Raw genomic sequence first — 25,507 nt, forward strand, 5'->3', positions numbered from 1 at the left:
CAACTGATAGTCACCAATACTTATCTCCCAATAGTTGTCATCCAAAACATAGTACTAAAAGCATACCATACAGCCAGGCACTTCAAATTCGGCGCATTTGCTCATCTGACGATACCACCAACAAACGTCTAAATGAACTCCGTGGTCATTTGTTATCGCATTGCTATAAATCAACAGATATAGATCAGGGATTTGAACGTTCTAACAACATCAGCTGTAAAGATCTCCTCAAGTACAAACCTATGAAAAAGAACAAAAGGGTTCCTTTTGTGCTTACATACCATCCAGCCTTTGGGAAACTCTCGCAGCTACTGCATTCAAATTGGGAAGCCATTCAAAAACATCCTAAGCTCTTCAAGATCTTTCCTGGGGCCCCTGTCCTGGCATTCTGTAGACCTACGAGCCTAAGAGATGCCCTAGTAAGAGCAGAGATTTCAGCCCAACGGGCCAGTGTCGACCATGTGGAGATAAAAGACCTGTACTAAGATACTGCACACCAAAACATTGAAAAGCTACTGCACTGGAAAGGAATTTGCCATTTTTTGCGATGTGACTTGCAAAACTGAAAATACCATATACCTTCTCCAGTGTCGATGTCGTATGCAGTAAGTTGGCGAAACAGAAAAACCTTTCAACAGGCGTATGAATGGTCATTGCAGTGACTACAAATGCAAACCAGACCTCCCTCTAAGTCGCCATCTTAGATCCACCGGACACACCCAGGAGTATCTCCACAACATTACTGTTACGATCATAGAACATAATAAAATAGTCAAAATGTAAAAGAGTGTCTTGGGAAAGCTTTTGGATGAAGAAATTACAAACAACTTCTCCAGATGGAATAAACAAGAAAAAATAATCCATTTTTAGGTCTTGGTCTACATCCTATACATCAATACGCCGTACTACTATATTTTGACTTTTTTTTTTTTTTAATTGTTTTCCATAGTTAATTTTTATTTTTAATTTTGATAAAAAGATCCCCTTTGTTATTTTCATTTAGGCTCCTCATCATTTGCTTATGTGTGCCTTTGATAAAGGTACAATCACCCACAGCATACATGATTCAGCTTCTGAATCTGTTATGATTTTGAACTTTATGAGGTTTATGCTGAAGAATCAATTATCCGAAATATTCAATGTAAATTTTACCATCTTTCATATATATATATACTCTGTATATCAGGAATAATAGAAACTTTATCTCTATGTGGGAAAAATGTCATTTAATTTATTGTGATACCGAGAAGACATCAATCATCATGCATTCTATACAATAATAAAAACACTGAAATAATTTCTAAATTTACAGTATTGGCAAATTTTGCAGATTTTATTCATTAAAGACAGATGCCAAATACCCTGAAGATTCTTTTTTCAAACTACCAATGTCAATAAAATGTATAACATAAGTAAAATGACCTGAGTCATGGTGATGGTGATGTAGCTACCATAATGATCAGCTGAGGAGTCAGTATCTGTTTTAGTCTATATTGATATTGGAAGACATAATTTTCAGCCAACATCCATCGGACTGTTAATATTCACATTTAGAGCAAAGTCTCTGCCACATTCTGACCCCTTTATTGTGAAACTGCTACCAGATTCTTGGAGGTTACTGTCCAGGTTACAATCTAAAACGTTAACTGTTGTCAATTTGTTGATGGCTTTTCCTAGGTCACACAAATAATCTTGAAAAGAAAAAAGAGTACTTAAGTCACCTAGTTTGAAAAATACTTTTTTTATATATATCCTCTAGCATATAGTAGTTTCAATTATAACCGAAGATTAAGTATCAGTAAATACTTAATTTGTCAAAAATCTTACAAACATTACTTAAAGACAGAATAATGAAGGCATGATCTAATTTTTCTTATAAAGTCTGGCAACTTGCAAAACAAAAAGAAACATTCTCCCAAAAAAGATCTATAAAAATGTACCAATAATGATAATAATCTATGGTGTGTGGACAGACAGATATATACAATGGGATAAACATATACATGTATTAAAAGATGGGCACCTTAAAATAGGAAAAACACATTTTGTTGTCAAACTATATAAAGTTTAACCAGTCAAATTAAATTATTCATAGCTATGTCAATTACTTAATAGTAGACACAGATTATCATCTTGTATGCAAATCATTATATTTGAATAATCTAGAAATAGGTAATTATCATATTTCCTCTACCCCTTCACTGAGTTTCTTTCAGAACAAAAATGAGACTTCCTTTTTTCTTTGCCTTGATTGAATGGTAGTAATAAACACATGTAATTTCCAGTTTATATGACATCAAAGTTATTGCTTACCTTCAGTAACACTGCTGCCTTTCAGTTCAAGAGTGGTTAAATTAGGTGTGTACTGAAAAAGAACAATTCGTCCATCATTGTCATTCCATTTGTTTAGGTATTGTGTACCATACAAATGTGATAGTTTAGGGTCAATGCATTGAAAGGATTGCTCTAACAAACTCAAACTTTTCAATATCAAACATTTCTGTTTATATTGTTAAAAAGCTGAAAATGCAATATAATGAATGCTTTATTTTCGTGAGTGATCTATGTATGCTGATTTTGTGCACACAAGAAAAAAAATCATAAATAAATTATTGTAAATAAGTCCATACATATCAGAGTGTATGAAATCTTCAAAAACTTTAAATCAAATCTTTACTTACATGTGCCAGTATATTAGCTAGATACTGAACATGGAATGCCTGTAACACCATGGTCTTCAGAGCCAGTAATGGAGAACTATGTTTTACTTTCACTTGAGATAGTTTGTTCAGCTGCAATACTAGGTGGTTTAATCTTGGACATCCCTGTTGAAAAAAAACCATCATCCAATATGTTTTTTATAGTGTGATCAAATTCATAAAAGTTACTTTGGGTGATATACTACACCATTTTCTATAATGGTCAGAGCTGTACTGCATCAAATGATTCAGTGTTTAACAATTAATATTTCCATGGTAACTTCTGATATTAAAGCATTTCTCAATTTGTTGTTTAGAGGCAGTTTTCCTAAGATGTTATGTCTAAAACTCAACATTTTTCATACAGTTTTTTTAGCTCACTGGCCAAAGGCCAAGTGAGCTTATGCCATCACTTGGTGTCCGTCGTCGTCGTGGACAAATGTTAAAAAATCTTCTACTCTGAAACTATTGGACTGACAGGTTTTAAACTTGACATGATTGTTCCTTAGGGTGTTTTGCACAAAATGACCGTTGGGATTTTTGATCCATGAAAAAAACATGGCCGCTTTTACTAAAAATAGAACATAAGGGTCAGATTGCAGTTTTTTGCAAATAACTCAAAAACCGTTGCCTTTACCAAATTTCTGGCATGGGTAAAATTGTTAAGCATCATGAGAAGGACCTATGCCGAAATTTTCAAAACCATTCATTGACTAATGTAGGAGTTACGACCCCTGAAAACAGTTTTTTTGGTTTTTTTTTCATATGTACAACTTTGTAAATCATCTTCTCTAAGACCATTTAAGATCATTGAATGAAAATAAGCATAATAGTTCTTTAGTGTATTGTGCTCAAAATGAGTGTTGTGATTTTTAATCCATGAATAGATATGGCTGCCTATACTAACAAGAGGCTCTCAGGAGCCTGAATCGCTCACCTTCTTGGATTTTGCATTTCAAAGGCAATAAATTAAACAAGAAGTTGTCCAACTATTTTGACTAAAGAAGTCTTTGGTAGGACTATCACAAGATCTTTTCAATAACTGAAAGTTTCTTTTATTCTATCATAATTTGCAAGATATTGACTGAAAACTATTAAAAAAAAGTCATTTTTCCAACATGTCTTAACGGATTATAACCAAAATTTGACCAGAGATAGATTTCATCATGCTGAACACTTTTACCCAGTCAAAATTCAGTTAACCCTAACGGTTTAGGATATATATGCGGAAAACTACTGTCTGACCCCTATGTTCTATTTTTAGTAACGGCAGTCATGTTTTTTTGATGAATCAAAAATCCCCACATCAGGTCTATGCAAGATACCCCAAGAAACATTCATACCAAGTTTAGTTCTAATTAGTCGAGGAGTTTCAGAGGAGAAGAGTTTTGTATAATTGTTAACGACGACGACGACGACGACGACGACGACGGATGCCAAGTGATGGCAATAGCTCACATGGCCTTTGGCCAGGTGAGCTAAAAATGGAACTTAGGGGTCGTAAGACAGGTTTTTGAAAAAAATTAAAAAATTGTTGCCTTTAGCAAAATTCTGGTTCAGGTCATGCAAATGCTATGAAAAGCATTTCCTGCATTTGACAATTTACTTGATTTTAACTTCGCCTGTCTCATTCCTCAAGTTTTTCAAATAAGCAAATGGCTAACCATGTGAGCGATTCAGGCTCTCTTGAGCCTCTAGTTAACCAGAAAAATTCCTTAAGCTTCATATGCACTACACATATCTTTTACTGGTTTTTATTTGTAACAGTTGAAATCAGCATGCCGACAGAATTTGTAACAGTAGAAATCAGCATGCTGACAGAATTTGTAACAGTAGAAATCAGCATGCCGACTGAATTTGTAACAGTAGAAATCAGCATGCTGACTGAATGACAGAAAGTTTGTTTAAGCTACTTAGGTGACTTTCTTAAAATAACCAAACAAAATGAAATCACACTGAAATCTAATTTGAATATAAACAACTCAAAAATGATTTTTGATATACATTTACATTCATTGAATAGTTTATCTAATAATGTGTCATTGTACAATTAATCACCTGAATTCTGAGATACTCCAGCTTGGGACATAATATTTCTGAAATGAAAGAATTATAAATAAGGGTAACGATAAAATTACCGACACTAATCCAATCCATAATCATGTCAAGTCCAAAATAAATCTGACAAGATAGATATTACATCATCAATTTACAGTCATTAAATTTTTCAAATTAATTGTTTTATTATTTTTTGTTGTTGACAAAATTGTTAATGAATCAAATTCTGTAGTTTACCCATTTCTTTATCATAGTCTATAAGTACTAGTAAACATATATAGACATATAAGCCTACCTAAATTAACAAGGTCAATACCCTGGTCCAAGGTCAAACACTCCAGGTTGGGTAATTGTAAGCACAAATCTTGTTCCTTTGGAATGGCTCTCACTTCTAGCCTTTTCAATGTAGGAGCACAGGTTCTTAGTAAATCTATTCTGCTCTCAGGTGCAAACTGATAAAGAAAAGTATTCATTAATACAAGCCAATCTATACATGTAAAACAATTACCCCAACAAATGTAAAGTCCACAAGAATAAACTAAAACTTTGTTCATGTCTACATAAAATTCTGAACCAAAAAGAAATATGTTTCATAAAATATTATCAGAATCTCTACCCTACTTGTATCAAATCTTATTATGTTTAGATCTGGAAACAGGAGACAATATACAAATCACTAATACTATACATGTATAACAAATATACAGTCTATATCAAGCAAAAGCTTTGGAAAATTATGTTAATTATGGTATTTTATTACATCCCGTGGAACAAATTTTGATCAGGCAGAACTGTGAATAAGAAAAAATACAACTCATCAAGTCAACACTTCATACCAATAACAGTATATTGTGTCACTGTGCTCAATACTTAGAAGTGAAATAGACAGACCTTTATTTGGTCAAAAAGAAAGGAATCTAGTTATAAGAAGGCAACAATATACACATAGTTAGTAAATTAGGAATTGTAATAAAGCTAGATGATGATGATTGGGGGTTTTTATGGTCTTGACTATCCTTACAGATCTCGCACTACCGCCCCTTAGTTTGTTCTGTTAGTAAATGTCTGTTAGAAGTTGGAGGTAGCGGAGCCCAGCCTTCGGGATACCTGACCGAAGAACTCAGTCAGAGTATGTCCTACTAGCGGCTGGGCTGCTCTGTTGATGCTCTGGCCTACTCCAAGACCCCAAGTGGGTCCAAGAGCGTTTCCCCACTCTAACTGTTTAGGAGTACGTCAACGTGGAAAAGTGTGATAAAGCTAGACAGCAGCCCAATACCTTTATAAGATTGTTCAATTTAAGATGATGAATTGTGATTGGTTGTTCTAAGGTGATGGCCTGAAGTCGTTTCAAAGCGGTGACACTAAAAGATGTCACCCCTGATGGGATAGAAATGTACCTGAAAAAAAAAATCAGAAAAAGTTCACAACAGTAAAGTTAAAACTGAACAGGATATCAATCTTAATTAAAAAATAGAAAAAATACATACCCTGCTCATCTATTATGTTACATGGAGAATGAAAAAATAAAATACACATCTATTAGTCTTTCTGATGTGGTTGCCCATCTTGTAAACAGAGAATTACAACTATCAACTATAAACTGGTTAATTTCCTACATTAGAAGGAAAACTATTTTCAGTGGAGCACCAACATACAACATTGCTGGCTCTTTTTGTCTTATCTTTTAATTGCAATATATACAAATATATGTGTCACTGAATTTACAAAATTGTGATATTCAGAATGTAACAATATCTATTTTTTAACAATGTCAAGGTCTAAATATGTGTAATGATCTCATCTGAAAAGATCTGACACTCAATGGAAACATTTGATATACCAAATTACAACTGACTTGATCTGATGCATAAAGCATCAGGATGTGATACATGTGTATTTGAAATCTCCCATGAACTGAACTGACACATACAAGGTCAGAGAGCGATAATTCTAATCTCACTTGATTTGATCTGAAAAAACTAAGATCAGGAAAGCAAAACTTAAAATTTCACTCGATCCATTGTGACGTGGACAAGGTCAAAAATGTGTTATTTCAAATCTAACACAATTTATGAAATTTCATGCATTTTAATCTCATAAGACCTCATCTGACACAGTTAGGGTCTAGGATATGAATCTCACCTGATTTGATCTGATACAGACAAAGTCAGAGATCTGATACCAGGATTATCTGTAAACAAACTGTGAAGGGTCACATCATCAAGGGCATTACACTTGTTAATGGACAACTCTGTCAGCTTTGTACACCTGAAAAATTACATATGTGTAAACTACAAATGATCCTTTCAACATACATACAGTTGTGAATAATGTACAGAAAACTATCTACTGTTGGCACACAACATGCCATGTAATGTATAATGTGTAAAATGTAATAATATCTTGGGTATGAAATCCTTCAAATACCAATTTTTTTCATTATTTCAGGCCGTTATTGCTTTGTGGTCTCAATTTAAGGTCCTAAAAGCAACTTCAGAATAAATTTACTGCCATCAAAATAACAACAAATATTAAAATACTACCATTTTTAAAAGAAATTTCGTAAGCAACGAACCAACTACATACCTGAGAGATAAAGTATGGTTTGGCTGGGTACAAACTCCTGATAGATTCAGTACAGATAAACTGACAGAATGTAGATAGAAATGAGCAAAATTACAACCAGTTACATCAAGGTCAATGAGATCAACATTATCAGCATGGAATGAATTAATCATACTGCACCACTGAAAATTGAGCAACATTCTAGTCAGTAAGGTCAAGGTCAAGTAAGTCAACATCGTTAGCATGGAAGATGTCAATTACACTGTGTAAATACAAATAATGTTTGGCTAATAATGTTTAATTTTATTAGTTAACTTTTATTAAGCATAAGAAAAAGAAATATAAAGCAACAACTTTCATGAAGATTTATATTAAAAAAAAAATGGATTTATTGTACTAATGACATCTTAAAGCATATTAAATTTTTAAACTTTTGGTATAAACAACTGAAAAGTTAATCCAAAAGTGTCCTACCTTTAATGACGTAGACTTAAGGTTAGGGACATCATGTATCTTCACTGCAGATAGGTGATTACAGCTCTCTATTGTCAGGGTAGATAACTCTATTAAATCGTGTACATCTAACCTTATTGTAATGTAAATAAGAAATATAAAACCATATTCAACATTCTTAACTTTTAAACAGTTAACTAGTCAAGAATATGATCTAAAGGCTTTAACTCAAAGCAATATTAAAATAATAATGCACTACCCGTGCACCTGTTCTATGTTCCAAGTATTTGGTAGTGCCTGAATTTCTCTATTTCTTTTTATTTCTGTATGTTGTTCATTTATAGTTTTGTGCCAAATTTTGCTTAATTTTTGTCCATTTATATTCTTATTTTTAATATTACTTAAATTGAGATTACTCTTGATTTCAATTCAAGCAAAAGATCACCAACAATTTTCATTTTTATGGGAGGAAGATGGGTGTTATTTAATTTTGAAAACTATAGACTATTTGATTTTTACAGTATAATAGGGAAAAATCTTTAAAAACCAGTATTACATTAAATTAAAATATGCCATTAAAAATGTGAAAAAAATACCACTTTCTTTAATTTTTTTATAATTTTATTAAACCTTTCAGCTTATAACAATCAATGAACCAGTAATCAATCTCACAAAAAGTTGTATGTAATGATGACACAATGTTATTATCATTGCCGCTATTTATAGCTTATTTTACGACTTTTGGTAAAGATGACTGCCAAACTCTAATTACTTACTCTTTCAAACAAACACAGTTTTTGATTTGAAGATCAGTGAGTTTTTTAAAATAAGGAAGAGAATCAGACAGCCTCCTTCCCTGTATGCCTGGTACTTGCTGAAGAATTAAAGTTTCTATACAGGGTACTCCCAATCTTCCTTTAAACGGGGTGTAATCTTTAAAATCTTTCATCAGACTTTCTAGCCCTTCCACACCATGACTCTGTAAGGGACAAGGACAAATTACTCTAAAGTTATAACTGGTCTTCAAAGTTACATAAATTAGTATTTATATTATCATAACAAAATACAAGCAAACCACTACATAAGCACAATAATTTAATTTTGGGGAAAAATTCACTAAACTCTGTTATTTCCTTATATTATTGTGTATTTTTAATAGTAGTTTTAATATATAAAAAAAAACACAAGGATCTTAATATTCTGTTCTGTTCACCTACAAACCAGAAAAATCTATTCATTTATAAGATGAATGTTTATCTAGAAGAGTGAGTAGGTGTTTGTTTCATGAATTTCTATAAAGTTTGTCTTTAAGCAGTTGCCATACAACTTTGTCTATATGATGCTAGTAAGCCTTTAAAAACCTTTAAAAATGGACCAACTTCTACAAGGACACATTAGTAAGGCTTGTCACAATGATAGTCAAATAATAAGATTTTTGTAGGTCACAATAGAAGACATATGTTTAGTCTAATCCTACCTTTTTCTCACCAAAAAGAAGTCCATCTATCAGAGAAATCTCTGTTAGCCCTGAACAGTTCTCTATTCTGAGGGTCTTCAGGGAATGTATGTTCAGTGGTACAATACTCATTATTTTATTATTCTGAAATTCAAACACAAATAAACTATAAATACAAAGCATGGGTGATTCATGAAAAAAAAACATAAATATTGAATGTTTCAATGTCTCACCCTTACTGCTTAAAAGGTTTCAAACAGATATAATTACATTTACAGTGCATACAATTAAAATATGCTAATCTCTTTGAATAATTGGCTTTACACATGATGTTTCATGAGTCGATGAAACACATCTACGAACTAGGCCACGCCCACAATAAAGTGGACTACTTTTATTGATCACTGTGTATTGCCTTTCATTCTATATATATCTATATATATCTAACATATGAAATGTAATTATAAGAATTGAATGTTTCATTTTATAAGTTTCATGGGAGTGTAAAAGTGTTGACCAGTTGCACATTTTGGACATGAAGTGTAGCACACTTCACTGAAAATGTGTTAGGGTCAACACTTTTACACGCAGATGAAACATAAAAAATGAAACATTCAATTCTAAGATATAGATGATTTATCTATGATTCCCTGTTAAATTGTCTTTCATTTTTTGTGTAAATGAATTTGACTCTTCAAACTATACCACTTTTACAATCTTAATGTTCTACTTGGTTGAGTGCAATAAATGTTTTTGGAGAGATCACAGGGGAGATAATTCAAATTTGTTGCAAGTCAATACACACAAGAATGACATCATCATGGTTTCTTTTTCAGTGTATGATGAATTTAACTTCAAAGACTTTGTGTAAAATTAACAACAGGATTATAGGCAATGTATCAACCAGCTAAATAATGAATCAATAAAAGAATCGTTACTATTACATACGTATTAAAAGTATATATCTATTTTAACAGCAGTAGTTTAATCAAAAGAAATAAACAATACCTTGAATGTCAATGTAGTAAGATGGACAGAATTAATCTCAGTACTGGACAGATGTTCTCCACCAAACACAAAACTTGTCAGGTTTGGAAACTGTTCAAAATTAGGGATAACACAATAAATAGAAATATTGATCTAAAATTAGAATGTCTTCAACTTCCACAACTATTTTAAGGCTAAAAACCACTAATTCCACTTTCCATAGGCTTCTATGCTAATTTCACAATATTCAATGGCTTCTATGGACTTTACCTTAACTTTAACCTGCAGAGGACTATATATCAGCATGATTCTACATATGTCAGCTCACAATCCTCAGAATGGCATGTGGGGTTAGCAGACTTGCAGTGCAGTACTGGTCACCGGAAGTGAAGGGTCTATAAATAGCATGGGAAATCCCAGTGTTTTCACAAGACAGGGGTATATTTAAAAATCATTATGGAGATTAGGCTTCACATCACAAGAAGCAAAATGCACCTATAAAATGTACAGAAATGTTTTTCCTTTCAGAAACTGTTTAAATTTTTTAAATAAGATGAGAACTTTTTTCACAGCACTATGAGGAACAGGGGTAATTTCTGCGTAGGACTATTTTTGCGTACGTTCCAAATGCTCATTGGTTGAATTGGTGGTCTGTAACCTAAATTAAGGGGCATCAGCATCTTGAATCTGACTTAACAGTGTACTCCATGTGGAAAAGAGGTATGAAAATCATAGATATAAATACATGTTTTGAAGAAAGAAAATTTGTATCATTACAGTATAATGTGTGGTTTTCATAAAATTACTTTGACAATTAAATTGATATAATTATTATACACTGTGGTTCTGTAATGTACATCAATAATTTTTTTAGCCAAAATTTTACTTACTTCTTTGAGAATGCTATCTATGTCAGCTGATGTCATCTTACTACACCCTGCTATGTTGATGTGCTCCACTGGTCTCTTGTTAGGTACACCAACCAAAAATTGATGGGCAGATAAACTGTAAAAGTTGCATTAAGGTAGAGTTCTTATAAACCAATTAATGAAAAAAAGTCATTAATGATTAATCATAATCAAATATATATGTCAATGTATGAAAAATTGGTATGTAATATAAATGTAATTGGTATGTAATATAAATGTAATTGGTATGTAATATTAACGTAATTGATATGTAGTATAAATATGCAAAATATCATTCTGATACCAATGTGTGATGAACAGACCATTGTATTGACAGACCACTGTATTGACAGACCATACAGGGACAGACTGTTAGATAGACAATGTTTCATCCAGAAGGATCACTATATACCACTAATTCTTGTCCAGTAATGTATTAACATTAAGTTTAGTATTTGAAAATTTGTGTATTTTATATTTTAAAGGAATATATGTATCTAACCTGACACATGTGCCAAACAAAACAATGGGCTCCATGATACAGATTTTTATTTCAAAATTACACTGTTATTATTTATGCTCATAGAGGTTACAATTCTCCTTACAAGATAGTGTTTCAATGCTTAATTATTGCTATGACATATTTTGTGGTACATGTAATTCTATTTCAATGAGATTTTCCATCATGTCAAAAAAAAAAATTAAAATTAGAACTAAAATCTTAGGAATTACAGTTTTTCAACAAGAACTGGAAAATTTTAAGTCATAAGGTTTTTCATCTCTGTTGGGTTGTTGTCTCCTAGCCATATTCACCATATCCATTCTCCTTATACTTAATAGTTTAGTTTAGCATCAGGAAATCATATCTAAATGTAACCTCCATCACTTGCAAAAACTTCAAGGAGTTATGAGAAGCTTCAGTTGTGTACTACATGCATTGGAAACCAAGTTTAAAGGCAGATCAGGGGTGAATCCAGGATTTCAGGATGGGGGGGGTGGGGGGTGGGGGGAGGGGGGGTGCATGAATAGAACCGGTAAATAAAAGAAAATAATTAAGGATAAAATTCATGAAAAATCCAGATTTCAAGCAAACAAAAACTGAAATTTCCCAATGTTAGGGTGTGCATCCCTGGCATGGTCGTCCCTGAATCCGGGCCTGGATATAGCTCCAACAAAATTAAGGATATGAAAAATGACACATATATGTACTATGCACAACTACATATTGCATAGTTTGCTACATACAATGTTTTGTAAAATTATTTTCAATAGTTTAGAAGTTGCAATGACAGAAAGAGAACTAATGAACATATATACAGATTGATGGATAGATGGTCACATACAAAAATATTTTCTCCCATTCCCATTGCAGGCTAGTGATTAAAACTGCATGTGACTTTTTATCCCCTGAGTGGTAATTATATTTCTTGCCATTTTACATTTCTGTTGCAACTATGTTGCATGGTGTAAAAAGTAAATAAGTATTAATACATAAAAAAGCTACCATATTGCTTATACCTTGTGCAGCCTGACACATCAATGAATTCAAGTACAGGACTATCAACACCAAATAAAGATAGTCCTTCAAATCCAGACATGTTAATCTTTGATAAATGGACATTGTAGAAATTAATGCTCATTAGACTCTCACAATTCTGGATCTCAAAACTCTTCACTGAAAAGGTAAACACACAGTGGTAGTCATGGATATAATATTTAAACACATAAATACAAAAGTATATCATTCTTATGTTAATGCTTTACTGTTCTAAAAATATTCTATTTTCATGATATCCCATTCCTAAAATTCTATTAGTACTTGATTAATGAACAAACATATATAAACAGGAAATTTAGTACTAAATAATTTATCTTGATTTGCAATGGAATCATGTTGTGTTGCATAGTCACATTATAATAATGGTTGAGCGATCATAAAAAATGTAATATGTCCAGTGTAGTAAAAACAGATATGCTTATTCAGTTGCATCCATCCATCATCAACATCATCATTGTAAACATGCACAGTCACTTATAAACAGTTAATTTGGACATAAATCATTCAAAAACATAACACACACACAAAACATCACACCCGGTACTTTTGAATTCTTCCAACAACATCAATGTAAGAAACATACAACGTCACTAGCAAAACAGGGGAAATAACTTATAAATGAAACATAACACTGTTGCAAATACGTATTCACAACAACAAGATTCCTAATTACTTAGTGTTCTTTGAGGAAACCAAGTTTTATATAACTTGCTTCAGAACAGTGATGTTATTAATGTTGATCCATGCCACATGATTCAAATAATCCCAAACATAATTATGTTTTGATATCATACCAATTCTTAATATTTGCATTTGAATCCATTAGATATCCAATTATAAGGACTTAAGTTATTGCATTAAGATAATTGAGACCAAAGGATATAATTTTGTATGCTAGAGAAAGTGGCAGACAGACCACAAAAAGCGATAAAATGACAGTAGTTAATCTCTGGATTTGTGAACATAAGATTGTGCTATCATTAGGTAAAAAACTACCCAAGAGTACTAGGAGCTGCTATCAAGTCAGACTTACATTTAGGGGCTTGCATATTGATTTGTCTCAGCAGACGACAATCTTTGATCTTGATAGTTTCAAGCTGATCCACTAGTGTGAGATTCAAGTCTCTAAAATCTGTCAAAACAGAGGAATGATATTCGTTGCTCAATACATTAAAATTAAAGTGAATAGACAATACACAGGTGGTAAATAAATTGTTTAATTAACAGAAATTACAGCAACATGTCAAAAGCTGTCAACTAAAATTTTCGTTGGTTTGATTAAATTTTCTTTTTCCCATGACAACCAGTTCACAACTAACCTGGTTGTGAGTATATCTTTAGATTCTTCACAGTCTTCAAACCAGTTTGCTCCTCCTGTCAGTGAAATAGAAAGCTAAAAACATTACAAAACTAGACAGTAGGCTCAAGTCCCACTTTGATTACAAACATGTAAACTTGGACATTTACTAATAAGTATCTTATTACATGCACACCTATAAATAAAACCTTACCTAAATATATGAAAAAAAATCCTCATTTCAATCCCATGAAAAAATTCTGCAACAAAATTTTTTTTAATATTATTTCAGCTCACTTTATAAATGTACAACCATGATATGTTCAAACAAAATGGTTTTACCATGGCAACTTTATTTGAAATAAGAGTCAGACACAGAATTAAATAGTAAATACTATGAAAATACTTGAGAAACTGTAAGTAATGCTCATTAACTTGATACCACCACTCCCCTGTTTGATAACATACACTTTTTGACCTCCATATTGATTTTGATCAAAACCTTAAATAGGAAGGCACAATAATAATATGTAATAAAGATTCTGTGAAAGTTTCATTAAAGTCCATATAGTGGCATAGGACGAGGAACTGAAAGGAAAGAGGGACAACCCTATTACTCAAAAGTAGGGGTATAAAAACAAATTTTGCTTACTTCTGTGATATTTGGGAAGCCTTGAAGTACCAGATTTTGAACTAAAGTAAGATTTTCTAGCTGTAAACAACTTTTTAGTAAGGTCTGCAAGTTGGCTTTAAATAAGCTACAGTTTTCAATCCTGAAAAAAAATTTATACTTTATTGCCAAAAATATACTACAAACTATAAAATATGCAAGTCACTTTTATTTTTCATGAGCACTAATATCCTTCCAATTAAAGTATTTTGACATTGGAACTCTGTATAAGATAACTAAAGAGCTACATTATAAGAAGAGACAGTCAAAAACAGGAGTGAGCGGTATAAATGGCAAACTTCTCATAGAAGAATATACTTAAAAATTAGGAAGAGCATTTTGAAGAGGTATTGTACACTGATAACCATAGTAATGAAGGTGAAGATGATCACAATATTGACCTCATGAACATTGAAGTAATTGAGGATATCAGCACTGGCACTTTTACAGAGTAAGAAGTTAAACAAGCACTCAGCAAGTTGATGAGCAGTAAAGCAGCTGGTATGGACAACATCAATGGAGAAATATTAAAAGCTGGATGTGAGATAACATAAAAGATTGCTGTACTTGTTCAAGAACTTGTGCAAGGAATACAATCAGTATGCCTGTCAACTGAAAGAAATCAATGATTGCCAAAATACCAAAGACGGATGACCTTATGAAGTGCGACAACAGTAAAGGAATATCACTGCTCTCCATACCAGGAAAAGTCTTCTGCAGAGTTCATATAGACAGAGTTAGGAAAGGAGTAGAAGAAATCTGTGGAATCTACAGGCAGCTTATAGAAAGGGACATGAGACAGATGAACAGATATTTGTACTGTATAACATTGCTGAACAGTACATCAATTGGCAGGCACCATTGTATATAAACTTAATCAACTTCCATAAAGCCTTTGACAGTATTGACTGGCAGAAACTCTAAAGTTCTTGGAGTCATAAGGAATACTAAATATTTTCATCAAGATACTCAAGGAGATGTACAATGGAAGCAAATGTTGTGTCATCAACAATGGATGGTTCTCAGTCAAAACTGGAGTAAGACAAGTTTGTGTGATGTTAGGTTTCCTTTTTTATATTTGCTGTAGAAAGGATAGTGAAGGATACAACCAAAATGGAGAAAAAAAAATGGCATAAGATGAAAGTTTACCACCCAGCTTGAAGACAAACTATGGTGATGATAATGTCCTACTTTCTAGTATAAAGCAACAGCAAAACAAAGAGAAAACTGAAAGATTGTGTAGCATGCTGAAAGCACTGGTCTCCAGATCAACACAGAAAAGACCAAAGTGTTGAGGCTTGACAACAAGGATACCAACCCTATTGAGATCAAGGGAAAGAGTGCTGAGGATGTGGACACTTTCACATACCATGGTGTTGTGATCAACAAACAGGTGGAACAACAGAAGACATCAAGCACAGACTAAGTCTAGCCAGAAACTTCTTTGCATTGCTAAACCCTCTTTGGAAGTCTTCATAGTATAGCAAGATGAAGAAGATCAAAGTCTTTAACAGTAATGTTAAGTCCATGCTACTTTATGGAGCGGAAATGTGGAAACTGAATGAAAGTGATATCATCGCTTGGAAACCTTTCAGAGGAAATATCCAAGAAATATACACCGCATCTTCTGGCCAATGAAAATAATGATGACAAAGACATGTCCAATTGGAGAAAACTTTAAATGCCAAATATAGAACATACTCTGAGAAAACCACATGACAAAAACTCCAGAGTTGCTCTGACATGGGCTCCAGTGGGAAAGAGAAAGAGAGGTCGCCCAAGAACAACATCACGAAAAAGTGTTGTGGTAGAGAGGGAACAACTGGTATGGCAGACATGGAGTGAAGCTCAAGCAGTTGCCAGTGACAGAGGTGGATAACAAAGGATGCTGACAAGCCTTTTGAACTAACCATGGCTTACAGAGGATAGTGATGGTGAATTAAAGTATTTGAAAATTTATATACATGTGTTTCAACTGTGGATAGCCAGTTCTACATTTATGAGCATGAAATTCAATGCAAATAGCTTTGGCCCTCACAAGTAAAACAAAAAATCATATCCATAATCATAAAGCTCAATTCGTAGATACAAAGAAAAATATATGAATTAAGCATCCATTTATTCATAATATTATTTTCAAATTTAGAAATATTCATCACAAATTCCAAAGCCCATATTGAAACTTGATATAGTACTGCTCACTTCTGATCCAAAACTACAGTTAGTTATTTGAGCAAAATTATAGCTTATTTCATGTTCCATCCTTATATTTTTGCTTTTAAAATTAAGCTGAGTTTGAATTTCATGATAACAATTATGTTTAAAAGGCATTTCTTTTATGTTAGAAAAACATACGGTAATATATACATGTTTATCCCACAAAGTTAACCAAAAGAGCCTAATGTATAAAGTTCATTCACATCTTCCAGTAATACATGCATTAAAACATTACTTACAATTGCACAGCCAAAATATATGAGCCACCAAAATATCATTTATTAGATATGATAGCAATGCTAATATTTACAACCATACCCAGTTACTTACTGAACATCTTTCAGATTGAGATGGTGTCCTTCATTTTCATGTTTTATCATTGGAATCATATTAGTACACCTGTTAACAAAAATTGAATTTTACTACAATGTTATGTATTTTTTCCCTGACATTCTCAACATTTTGTAAGTACAGACAAATCTGCTTGAAAAGTCACCTTTTTAATTACTCCTACAACGTAAGAGGTTGGAATTCTGTTCCTCCATACCCCGACCTCTTACTTACGAGCACCATATTGCATAACGCTGGTTCCGCCATTCCTTGAAATCGGCAGAATTATAGTAAACTATTTTCCATTTAAAACGTATTATACAGTTTCTTTACCATTACACGGGAGAAAGTGACTAAACTAAAGAAAAACAATGACCTACCTGATGAGAAAATCCAGCAATCCTGGAAATCCATTGTATAGGCAGTTAAAATGAACTTCATATTTGGTTTTTAGCTTTTTGAGTGTGTAATTCCAGTTGATAAAATTACGGCTTTTAAAATTTGCAAAAACGAACATAACAAATTTACCAACGAATTGCCTTTACCAACTTGAAGATCGTTTTGTCAGAAATATATTGTATTCCGTAAAATTAGTGACCTAATTCAAAATTGCTGATCATTTTGATAACTGTCTTCATTACAAATGTTTTCTAGGTATTTAACAAATATTTAGGATTTTTATCATTCGATTTCCGATAGGTTAAACTTCTTTTATGTAAATAAAAGACATAAAGTATTTTAAAACACATGTTCAGCTAATTAACATTTGCAGTGGCTTTCAATATGTCAGATGCTAGAGATTAAGATGGCACCATGTCAGAAAATAGCTCGCCAGACAACCTCTAGCAATGCTGGAGTACTTTTTAACAGCCTTTCATTTTACCATTAATCTATTTCCCTTTCAAAAAAGGTGGCTATAATATAGGTTTGAAAGTATTTTCTTACTACCTGACAACAAAGGCATTATGGTAAAGTGATAAGTGTATATAAATATATGGAAAGAACAGGCGATAAAGGTCTAATAGGTCTCAAATACAACTGAAAATTAAATGTTGAAAGATTAAATTGTGAATTTCGAGATTTGAATACACAACAAATGAGAAATAATAGACTTCTGATAATTCTTGCTTTAAAAGGACAGAAGAACAGCTTGAAGCTTACCAATATTCAGATATACATTCTATAAATTTTGTACTTAATACAATGTAGTTACTTTCCAGTCTTATTTTTGGAAATGGTGTCCACATTCTAGAAACAACTTTATGTATAGTTTATCTAAAGTGAAAACATTAAGTTATTTCTTATGACATCATTGGACTAATGATGCAAAAACATTCTTCTTCCTGATATTCATATATCTGACTATGTTATGAACAATTTTTACGTTCTTAGAACAAAGTTGATATTTTGAGGCAATATTCATAGCCTAATGCCCCTTCTTCTCTGATATTTACCAGCAGGGCTGGTAACCAAATTTATGCAACAAATAAATTTCAATTGCTTACTACAAATCTTTATATACACCTGGTAACACATCTGTTTTTTTCTTTCTAGAGTAACTTTTTGCAGTCATTTAACAAGCATAAGGTGTGTACATGGCATAACTTTATTTAACTCTAAATACAGCATTATAACTTACGATATAATATGAAATTGTGTCAAGTGTGGTAAATAAGAAAGCAGGTTGACCACACCCTCGTTGCTGATGTACTCATTGTCTGACAGGGTCAGACACCTCAGGCTCTCACATTTGGCACAGATTGCATTCACTAGAAATATTTACAAAAACATCAGTAAAGTTAATTATTAACCAGAAAGGGAAGTCATAAATTATCAGTTAAAGTTTTCTCATTAATTAAAGCTCAGTTTTATGGTTGTCATCATGAACTCATGGATCATTAAGTTGTATCCATATGCATCATGAAAACGGATTTGTTCAACATGTCTTAGTTTTCCTTTCCTAGTTTCGTCTACCCTGGACTTTATTTCTTATGAACAACTCGGCAGGTGTTCCTTGAAAATCAGAGGACGCTTATCCTACCGGTACACCCAGTCCTTACTCCCAGTTTTTAGTGGAGTCTGAGTAGCTCATTTACTTTTGTTACTTTGTATGTATTATTTTAGTTACTTTATATTCTTTGTTGTGTTTGTCTGTTTTCCATGTCTGGTCTTTGTCCCTGGATTACATTCTTTTGATTTCCGCTAAAATCTTGGTTCCCTTGATTACTATTTGAGTCTCCTTCTAACATTTCATTACATTTGTAAAAGTTAATTAGTATCATTGGTATTTATGAGGCTTCATGTAGATAAAAAATATATTCTGCGTTTAAGTAAGTGTTAAATTTGCATTGACCAACAAAGCTTCTGTGTCGTCAATAATAAGGGAGATAATTCAATTTTTTTGTTATGTTTTTTTTTGTGTTTTATTCTGCATTGTAAGATGGGTAGTTAGCTATATGTGTGTCTTTGATTTTTTGCACATCATCAATATGTATATGAATATAGTGCGAAGTTTGAATAATATTAGTTATATATTTTTTAAATTAAACAATACACAAATAAGGTTCTCCCTAAAGTCGAATGTACAGAGGACAGTGGGACAGAGTTGATCCGCTACTAGACCTGCTTTCAATATTGGTGACGTAGGGAAAAAGCAACCAACGACATTAATTTTTACCTGAATGATCAGTCAGCATTTCCATGGATAAGCTAAGCTCTTTTAATTTCAAGCAGTGTCGTAAAACTTCTAAGAGAAACTTATCAGCAGTAGTGACCTCCTCAGCAATATCTTCTTCATTAGACAATAACACATTGCATAGTTTAAGGTCCTCTAAAACAGATATAGTCCATTCAAATAAACATGTAAGTAATAATTCTGTTTGAATACTTATACTATCTTTGAAAAAATGCATTTACTGAATTGCCAATGTGCATTAATGGTAGTTTCTTACAATCAAAATTAACACTATTGAAGGTAAGTAATCTAACTTTGTTATAAATTTTAGATTGTTTTGGAGTCTCCTTCTTACAAGAACTCTATTAAAACAAAAAGTACTGTTAAGCTACAGGTAGAGGGTATCTTAAGCAGTTTCAAACATATAATTTGCAATATACATGTTTTTAAAATAATTGATGTATTATTTAATTTGTAAATTCGGTGCACCTGGTCCATGCTCCCAGTTTTTAGTGTAGTCCGAGTTGCTCATTTACTTTTGTTACTTTGCATGTATGATTTTAGTTACTTTTGTTCTTTGTTGTGTGTGTCTGTTTTCCATGTCTGGTCTTTGTCCCTGGATTACATTCTTTTGATTACCTCTATAACCTTGGTTCCCTTGATTACTCTTTTAAGCCATTCAATACAGGTTATTTGCAACAGACATCATTCCAACCTATGATAACTTAATAAAGACAGACACTTGGGTTTATAAATTAATATAGTGGCAGTAAAAAAAGAAAAAAATGTTTCACAAAAGAAAATCATAGACCCAAGCTCCCGTGACAAGAATATGATTAATTCTGTCACAACTGTAATACAACTTCTATCAAAGTTAATTCAGCATACCAATTTGAGGACATTTCTTGAGAATAGCGAGTATCTTATAATCATATGGAATAGCACATCTTGTAAAGTCCAGAGATGTTAACTGAAACCTGAATAAGAAAGAAATAACAAGCATAATTAATAACAATGACCAATCTAAAATAAATTCATTTTCAATGACATATTATAGTGAGAAAAAAAAAACCAAAACAACTTACTTTTTTTCTTGTGTGTCTCATAAACTTTGTGATGTAAGTTTTCATGAAATATTCATTGATTGCTTCTCATCAATACTTTTAATAACATAAGAAATTATACTATCATAGCCCTGACAGTCACATCGCAGTGTTCAATAATCATTTCAAGTTCAATCTAATAAATTCCTACATTGTGCAACATGTATATTGCCTCTTTATTATCATAATTGCTAGTACAAACCAAATTGTTGCTGTCCTGCAGATTTCATAAAATCTTTGACAAGTTCTACCAATGCATAAAATATCCTGCCATCCAAGGTATTTAAATATTTCAAAAAGCACACCAGATGGAAGATATTCTAACAGGATATCAGACCTACAAAACAAACACTATATGTATATATATAAGCTTATCAAAGAACATCACTTATAAAAAAATATATTTATGACTTACATGAACTTGATACTTTACAACTAAAACAGTTACTCAGTAATTACAATTAAGGGGCTGCAAGTGACTTGTTGTAGAAGGTGGCAAGAAATTATGTTCAAACTTTGATATATCAGGAATTGAATGACTCGGCCCATTGTCCATAATCAACAAAATGTTCCTGTTTTGCCTTCACATCTTGCCGTTGAGCATTTTAAGATAGTCACAGAAATGAGAGAATTCATCCACGAGCTTGTTACTTTTAGAACGGATGGGTAGCAGACATGTTATTTTTCAGCAGAATTTTGAAATATTCTGTTAGATTCGGTTTTAAAAATTGATTCTGCTCCACTCCGTTCCAAAAGTAACAAGCTCCGCACACTCTCTATAACGATTCAAAATGTCAGCAAAACAGGGTCTCTCATGGAAGAAAATGATAAAAACATCAATAAAAAAACAAATTTTTGTAGCAAATATGGTATCAGCATACAGAAAAATGATTCCAGAATGTAACTAGGTAGGTGTGACAACTTGAAAGTCATTACAAGCAGTTGAAGCGCGGTACTGCTGAATCTCCAACTTTTTGTATGGCACTTCGTTCTGACCCCAACCCGACATATCAATATTATCCAAATAAAATAGAGGAGGGTTGCAGAGTCAGAGGAAATTTGGACCAGATGGCAATATACAGGGTGGCATTATAACGACGGAATGCAATGCACGGAAAATGCGACCCAACAAAAATGTGGCATATACCAATGTGGCAATTTATCAAGGGTAATATAAAGAGGGAGCACTCTATAAGGAATAATTTCATGACAACTTTGCAAGGTTATTAGTTTTTTTATACTGGCATCTCCATCTTGTTTTTTTTGTACACCACTGAGAGAAAAGTTTGAAAGTTCTTCTATAATTGTAAGGATTTTAACAGCAATACATGTTTAGTAATAACAGCTGATGAGTAGTGAACTTAACACCTCCAAACATTTTATATTTTGAACTTTCTTCAGAAAGAATATACAGCAAATCAAGTAAGACAGTAACCTGGCCTACTTCTACTTTTACAATCTCCCGACCAACTTCAACACGCTGAAGATAATTTCACTTTTCTCTGCGCATGCTATTTACAAATTCCAAACTAAATTAAACTAGTGAATTTAAATATTAACAATAGGAGTGAATAAAAAAAAAAAAAAAAACAATAAGTGTGAGTTTTAATCTATATACATTGGTGGATGTTTAATGACTGTAGGTGTAAGTTGAGATGGCTGTTTTGAATGACTCGACTGAGTCACTCATAACAATGTTCATTGGTATGCTGTTCCATAACTTGATGGTTCTTGGGACGAAAGATTGTTGTCTGACTTGTAACTGACACTGAGGAATTTGGAAGGATAATGAATGTATGTTTTGGGAATGTCTGAGAGGTGGAATTAACTGGTCTGCCTTTATGATGGCAAACTAGGGAATAATTGATTTTGTATAACATTATGAATCTTGTCTGATCTTCTATGAGCTAGGCTTCTCCAATTTAAATGTTGTATCATGTTGGAGACACTAGATGTATTGTGATACATGTTTGTCACAAATCTAGCTGCACGCCTTTGAATCATTTCTATTTTATTTATGTCATCTAATGTGTATGGATCCCAAATAGAGCAGGCATATTTCAGTGATGGTCTACTAGCCATTTATATGCCTGCTCCCTTACCTTGGTGGAACTGATGTTTAGATTTCTATTTAGAAAGCTTAATGTATTGGTGGCTTTATTGCATATGTTGTTTACTTGACTGTGCCATTTAGGTCAGATTGCATTGTAATGCCAAGGTATTTAGCTTTATCGACATGTTCTAGTGTATGGTCATGTAATGTGTAGGTATATTTGACAGGTTTTTGTTACTGGAGATTGAGAGAACATTACATTTGTTGGGGTGGAATACCATATGCCATTTTTGTTCCCATTCTCCTAGTTTTCCTAAGTCATTTTGTAATGATTTACAATCACCATTAGATTTAACTGCTACAGGCATATCATTAATGTAACATAAACACAGACTGGGTCCCAGTACAGAACCTTGGGGTACCCCTGACTGAACGTCAACATAGCCAAGGACGATTGCTTGAGTAAGATTTGATAGGAAGCTATGTATCCATTTATTAATTTTGCCTTGTATACAATTGTTTTTATTTTTGAGAGTGAGTAAATTGTGACTGACTTTATCAAATGCCTAACTGAAATCCATGATTAATACATCCGTCTGGAAAGAGTTTTCAAGGTTTTTAGTTACATCATCAATAAATTCTAAAAGTTGTGTTTCACAAGATCTTTGTTGCAGAAAGCCGTGTTGAAGTGGATATAAAATATTGCTTTCATCTGCATGGTTCATGATGGCACTAACCACAACATGCTCTAAGATTTTGCACCAAATGCATGTCAAGGATATTGGTCTATAATTTTCAGGATTATATTTAGACCCTTACTTGTAAATTGGAGAGACATGTGCTGTTTTCCAGTCAGAGGGTACTTCACCTGTATTAAATTATTTTGGATATATAAGACAGAGAATTGGTGATATATCAATGGCTATTTTTTGAGAACCCAAGGTTTGATCTGATCAGGTCCGCAGGCTTTTGATAGTTTAGATTCTGTCAGAGCTTAGTTATGCCTGGGACTGTAATTTTAATATCGTCCATAAAGGATGTTTTTCCATCTGTCATGAAATTTTTATTGCTGAATTCAGATTCTGAAATATTACTTTGTGTTGAGAGGATTTTTGTTGATCATCTGTAAGAAGCTGACCATTTTTCTTAGGTAGTCCAACTCCCACATAATCTGTTTTCTTACACTTGATATATGACCAGATTTTTTTCCTAGTGGAGAAACCTCCTTGTTCCTGTTTTGGGGTGACTATACCTTCTATTTAATGCCAATAAGAACGTCTGAACAATTTTTGTATGTTATGTTTAGATTTTTTGTATCTCTCTCCGGTCATTTCCACCAGTTTTTTTCATTTTTTTGTATAGGCTGTCTCGTGTTTTCATGTGTTGCTGTAATTCAGGTGTTATCCAGGGAGTGTATATTTTATTGTAAGCTTTTTTTTTTTGGAATATAATTGGCTATCATCTGACTTAATTGTGTTTTAAATTCTTGCCAAAGATCTTTAACTGCTAGTGTGTCAATTTTACTTTTGATGTTCCCATATAAATGTTGTATTTCTGTTTTCTGTTTTCATGTCTTCCCATTTTGCCTTGCTATATATTGGTATATTTCGAGGTGCTTGCTTCAGCCTTGATGGTGTGGCATTAAATTCTATACAGACAATGTCATGGTCTGATACACCAGGTAATATTTCAGTACGAGGTACTTGGTTAGGTAGGTTTGTAATCATAAGATCAAGTGTATTTTCTTTTCTAGTAGGTTCATTTATCAGTTGTACTAAGCCAGTATCTTCTAAAGTTATAGTGTATTTTGTGATGAGTGGTATTTGGTTAAGGGTTTTGTTGTTCCAGTCCCACCCAGGCAGGTTAAAATCACCACCAATAAGCAGGGCTGCATTTTTAATTTGTGTAGCTCTTCAGACAGATTTATCAAACCGTTTTAAACTTTTGTCATCAGATGTTTTGGGATTATAGAATGCACAGATATAAAGTGTTCTGGTGCCTTTAATTTCTAATCTAGCCCAAATAATCTCACATTTATTATCAGGTGATAGATCTTCTACTTGGCTTTTGCGGTCTTTTCTATATATTTTGTATCCTTCAGGAAAAATTTCATTGTTCTTAATACTACTGTCTAACCATGTCTCAGTTCCTATGACAATATCAGGTTTTGTGCTATCAATTACAACTATTATAGGTGTTGATTGGACTGGAAATTGATGTTTAGCCTATGTAATACAATTTTTAAACATAATTGGTCTTATCAAGAAATATAGAAAACTAGCAAAGTTCAATGTTAAGGCTAGTACCATTCATTCACATCCGAAGGATCCATCATGCCAATAGTCAATACATTTCTTAACTGTTTTATTAAATCTTTCAAAAGTGAAAGTAGATCAAAGTTAAGCAGAAGCTTATTTTTTAAATTATAACATATGCAAGTTAAAACACAAGCATGTTAGTTTATTTGATTTTTATTATT

General features: G+C 32.7%; 1 protein-coding gene across 2 annotated transcripts; it reads right to left on the reverse strand.

The window, feature by feature from the left end:
• Positions 1 to 1,294: 1,294 nt before the first annotated feature.
• LOC148629501 (uncharacterized) lies at positions 1,295 to 25,410 on the reverse strand. 2 transcript variants are annotated; one of them, XM_088552442.1, is made up of 23 exons: positions 25,335 to 25,410; positions 21,178 to 21,312; positions 20,761 to 20,849; positions 19,876 to 20,028; positions 18,838 to 18,967; positions 17,199 to 17,267; positions 14,634 to 14,754; positions 14,004 to 14,058; positions 13,718 to 13,816; positions 12,645 to 12,801; positions 11,109 to 11,223; positions 10,240 to 10,329; positions 9,253 to 9,375; positions 8,552 to 8,754; positions 7,797 to 7,908; positions 7,344 to 7,504; positions 6,900 to 7,025; positions 6,034 to 6,154; positions 5,053 to 5,209; positions 4,758 to 4,795; positions 2,682 to 2,825; positions 2,314 to 2,365; positions 1,295 to 1,691 (listed from the first exon to the last, which is right to left on the reverse strand). In XM_088552442.1, exons 1-23 carry the CDS (start codon positions 25,361 to 25,363, stop codon positions 1,516 to 1,518), a joined length of 2,655 nt encoding a protein of 884 aa, XP_088408568.1. In that variant the 5' UTR covers positions 25,364 to 25,410; the 3' UTR covers positions 1,295 to 1,515. The 2 variants fall into 2 exon arrangements, with proteins under 2 accessions (XP_088408568.1, XP_088408577.1); XM_088552451.1 differs by lacking the exon at positions 25,335 to 25,410 and adding an exon at positions 25,061 to 25,306.
• Between the last annotated feature and the right edge of the window lie 97 nt (positions 25,411 to 25,507).

Source organism: Perna viridis, chromosome 1 (genome assembly GCF_037379345.1).
Source record: "Perna viridis isolate PV_CMFRI_1.1 ecotype Kerala chromosome 1, ASM3737934v1, whole genome shotgun sequence".
NCBI classification, from domain to species: domain Eukaryota; kingdom Metazoa; phylum Mollusca; class Bivalvia; order Mytilida; family Mytilidae; genus Perna; species Perna viridis.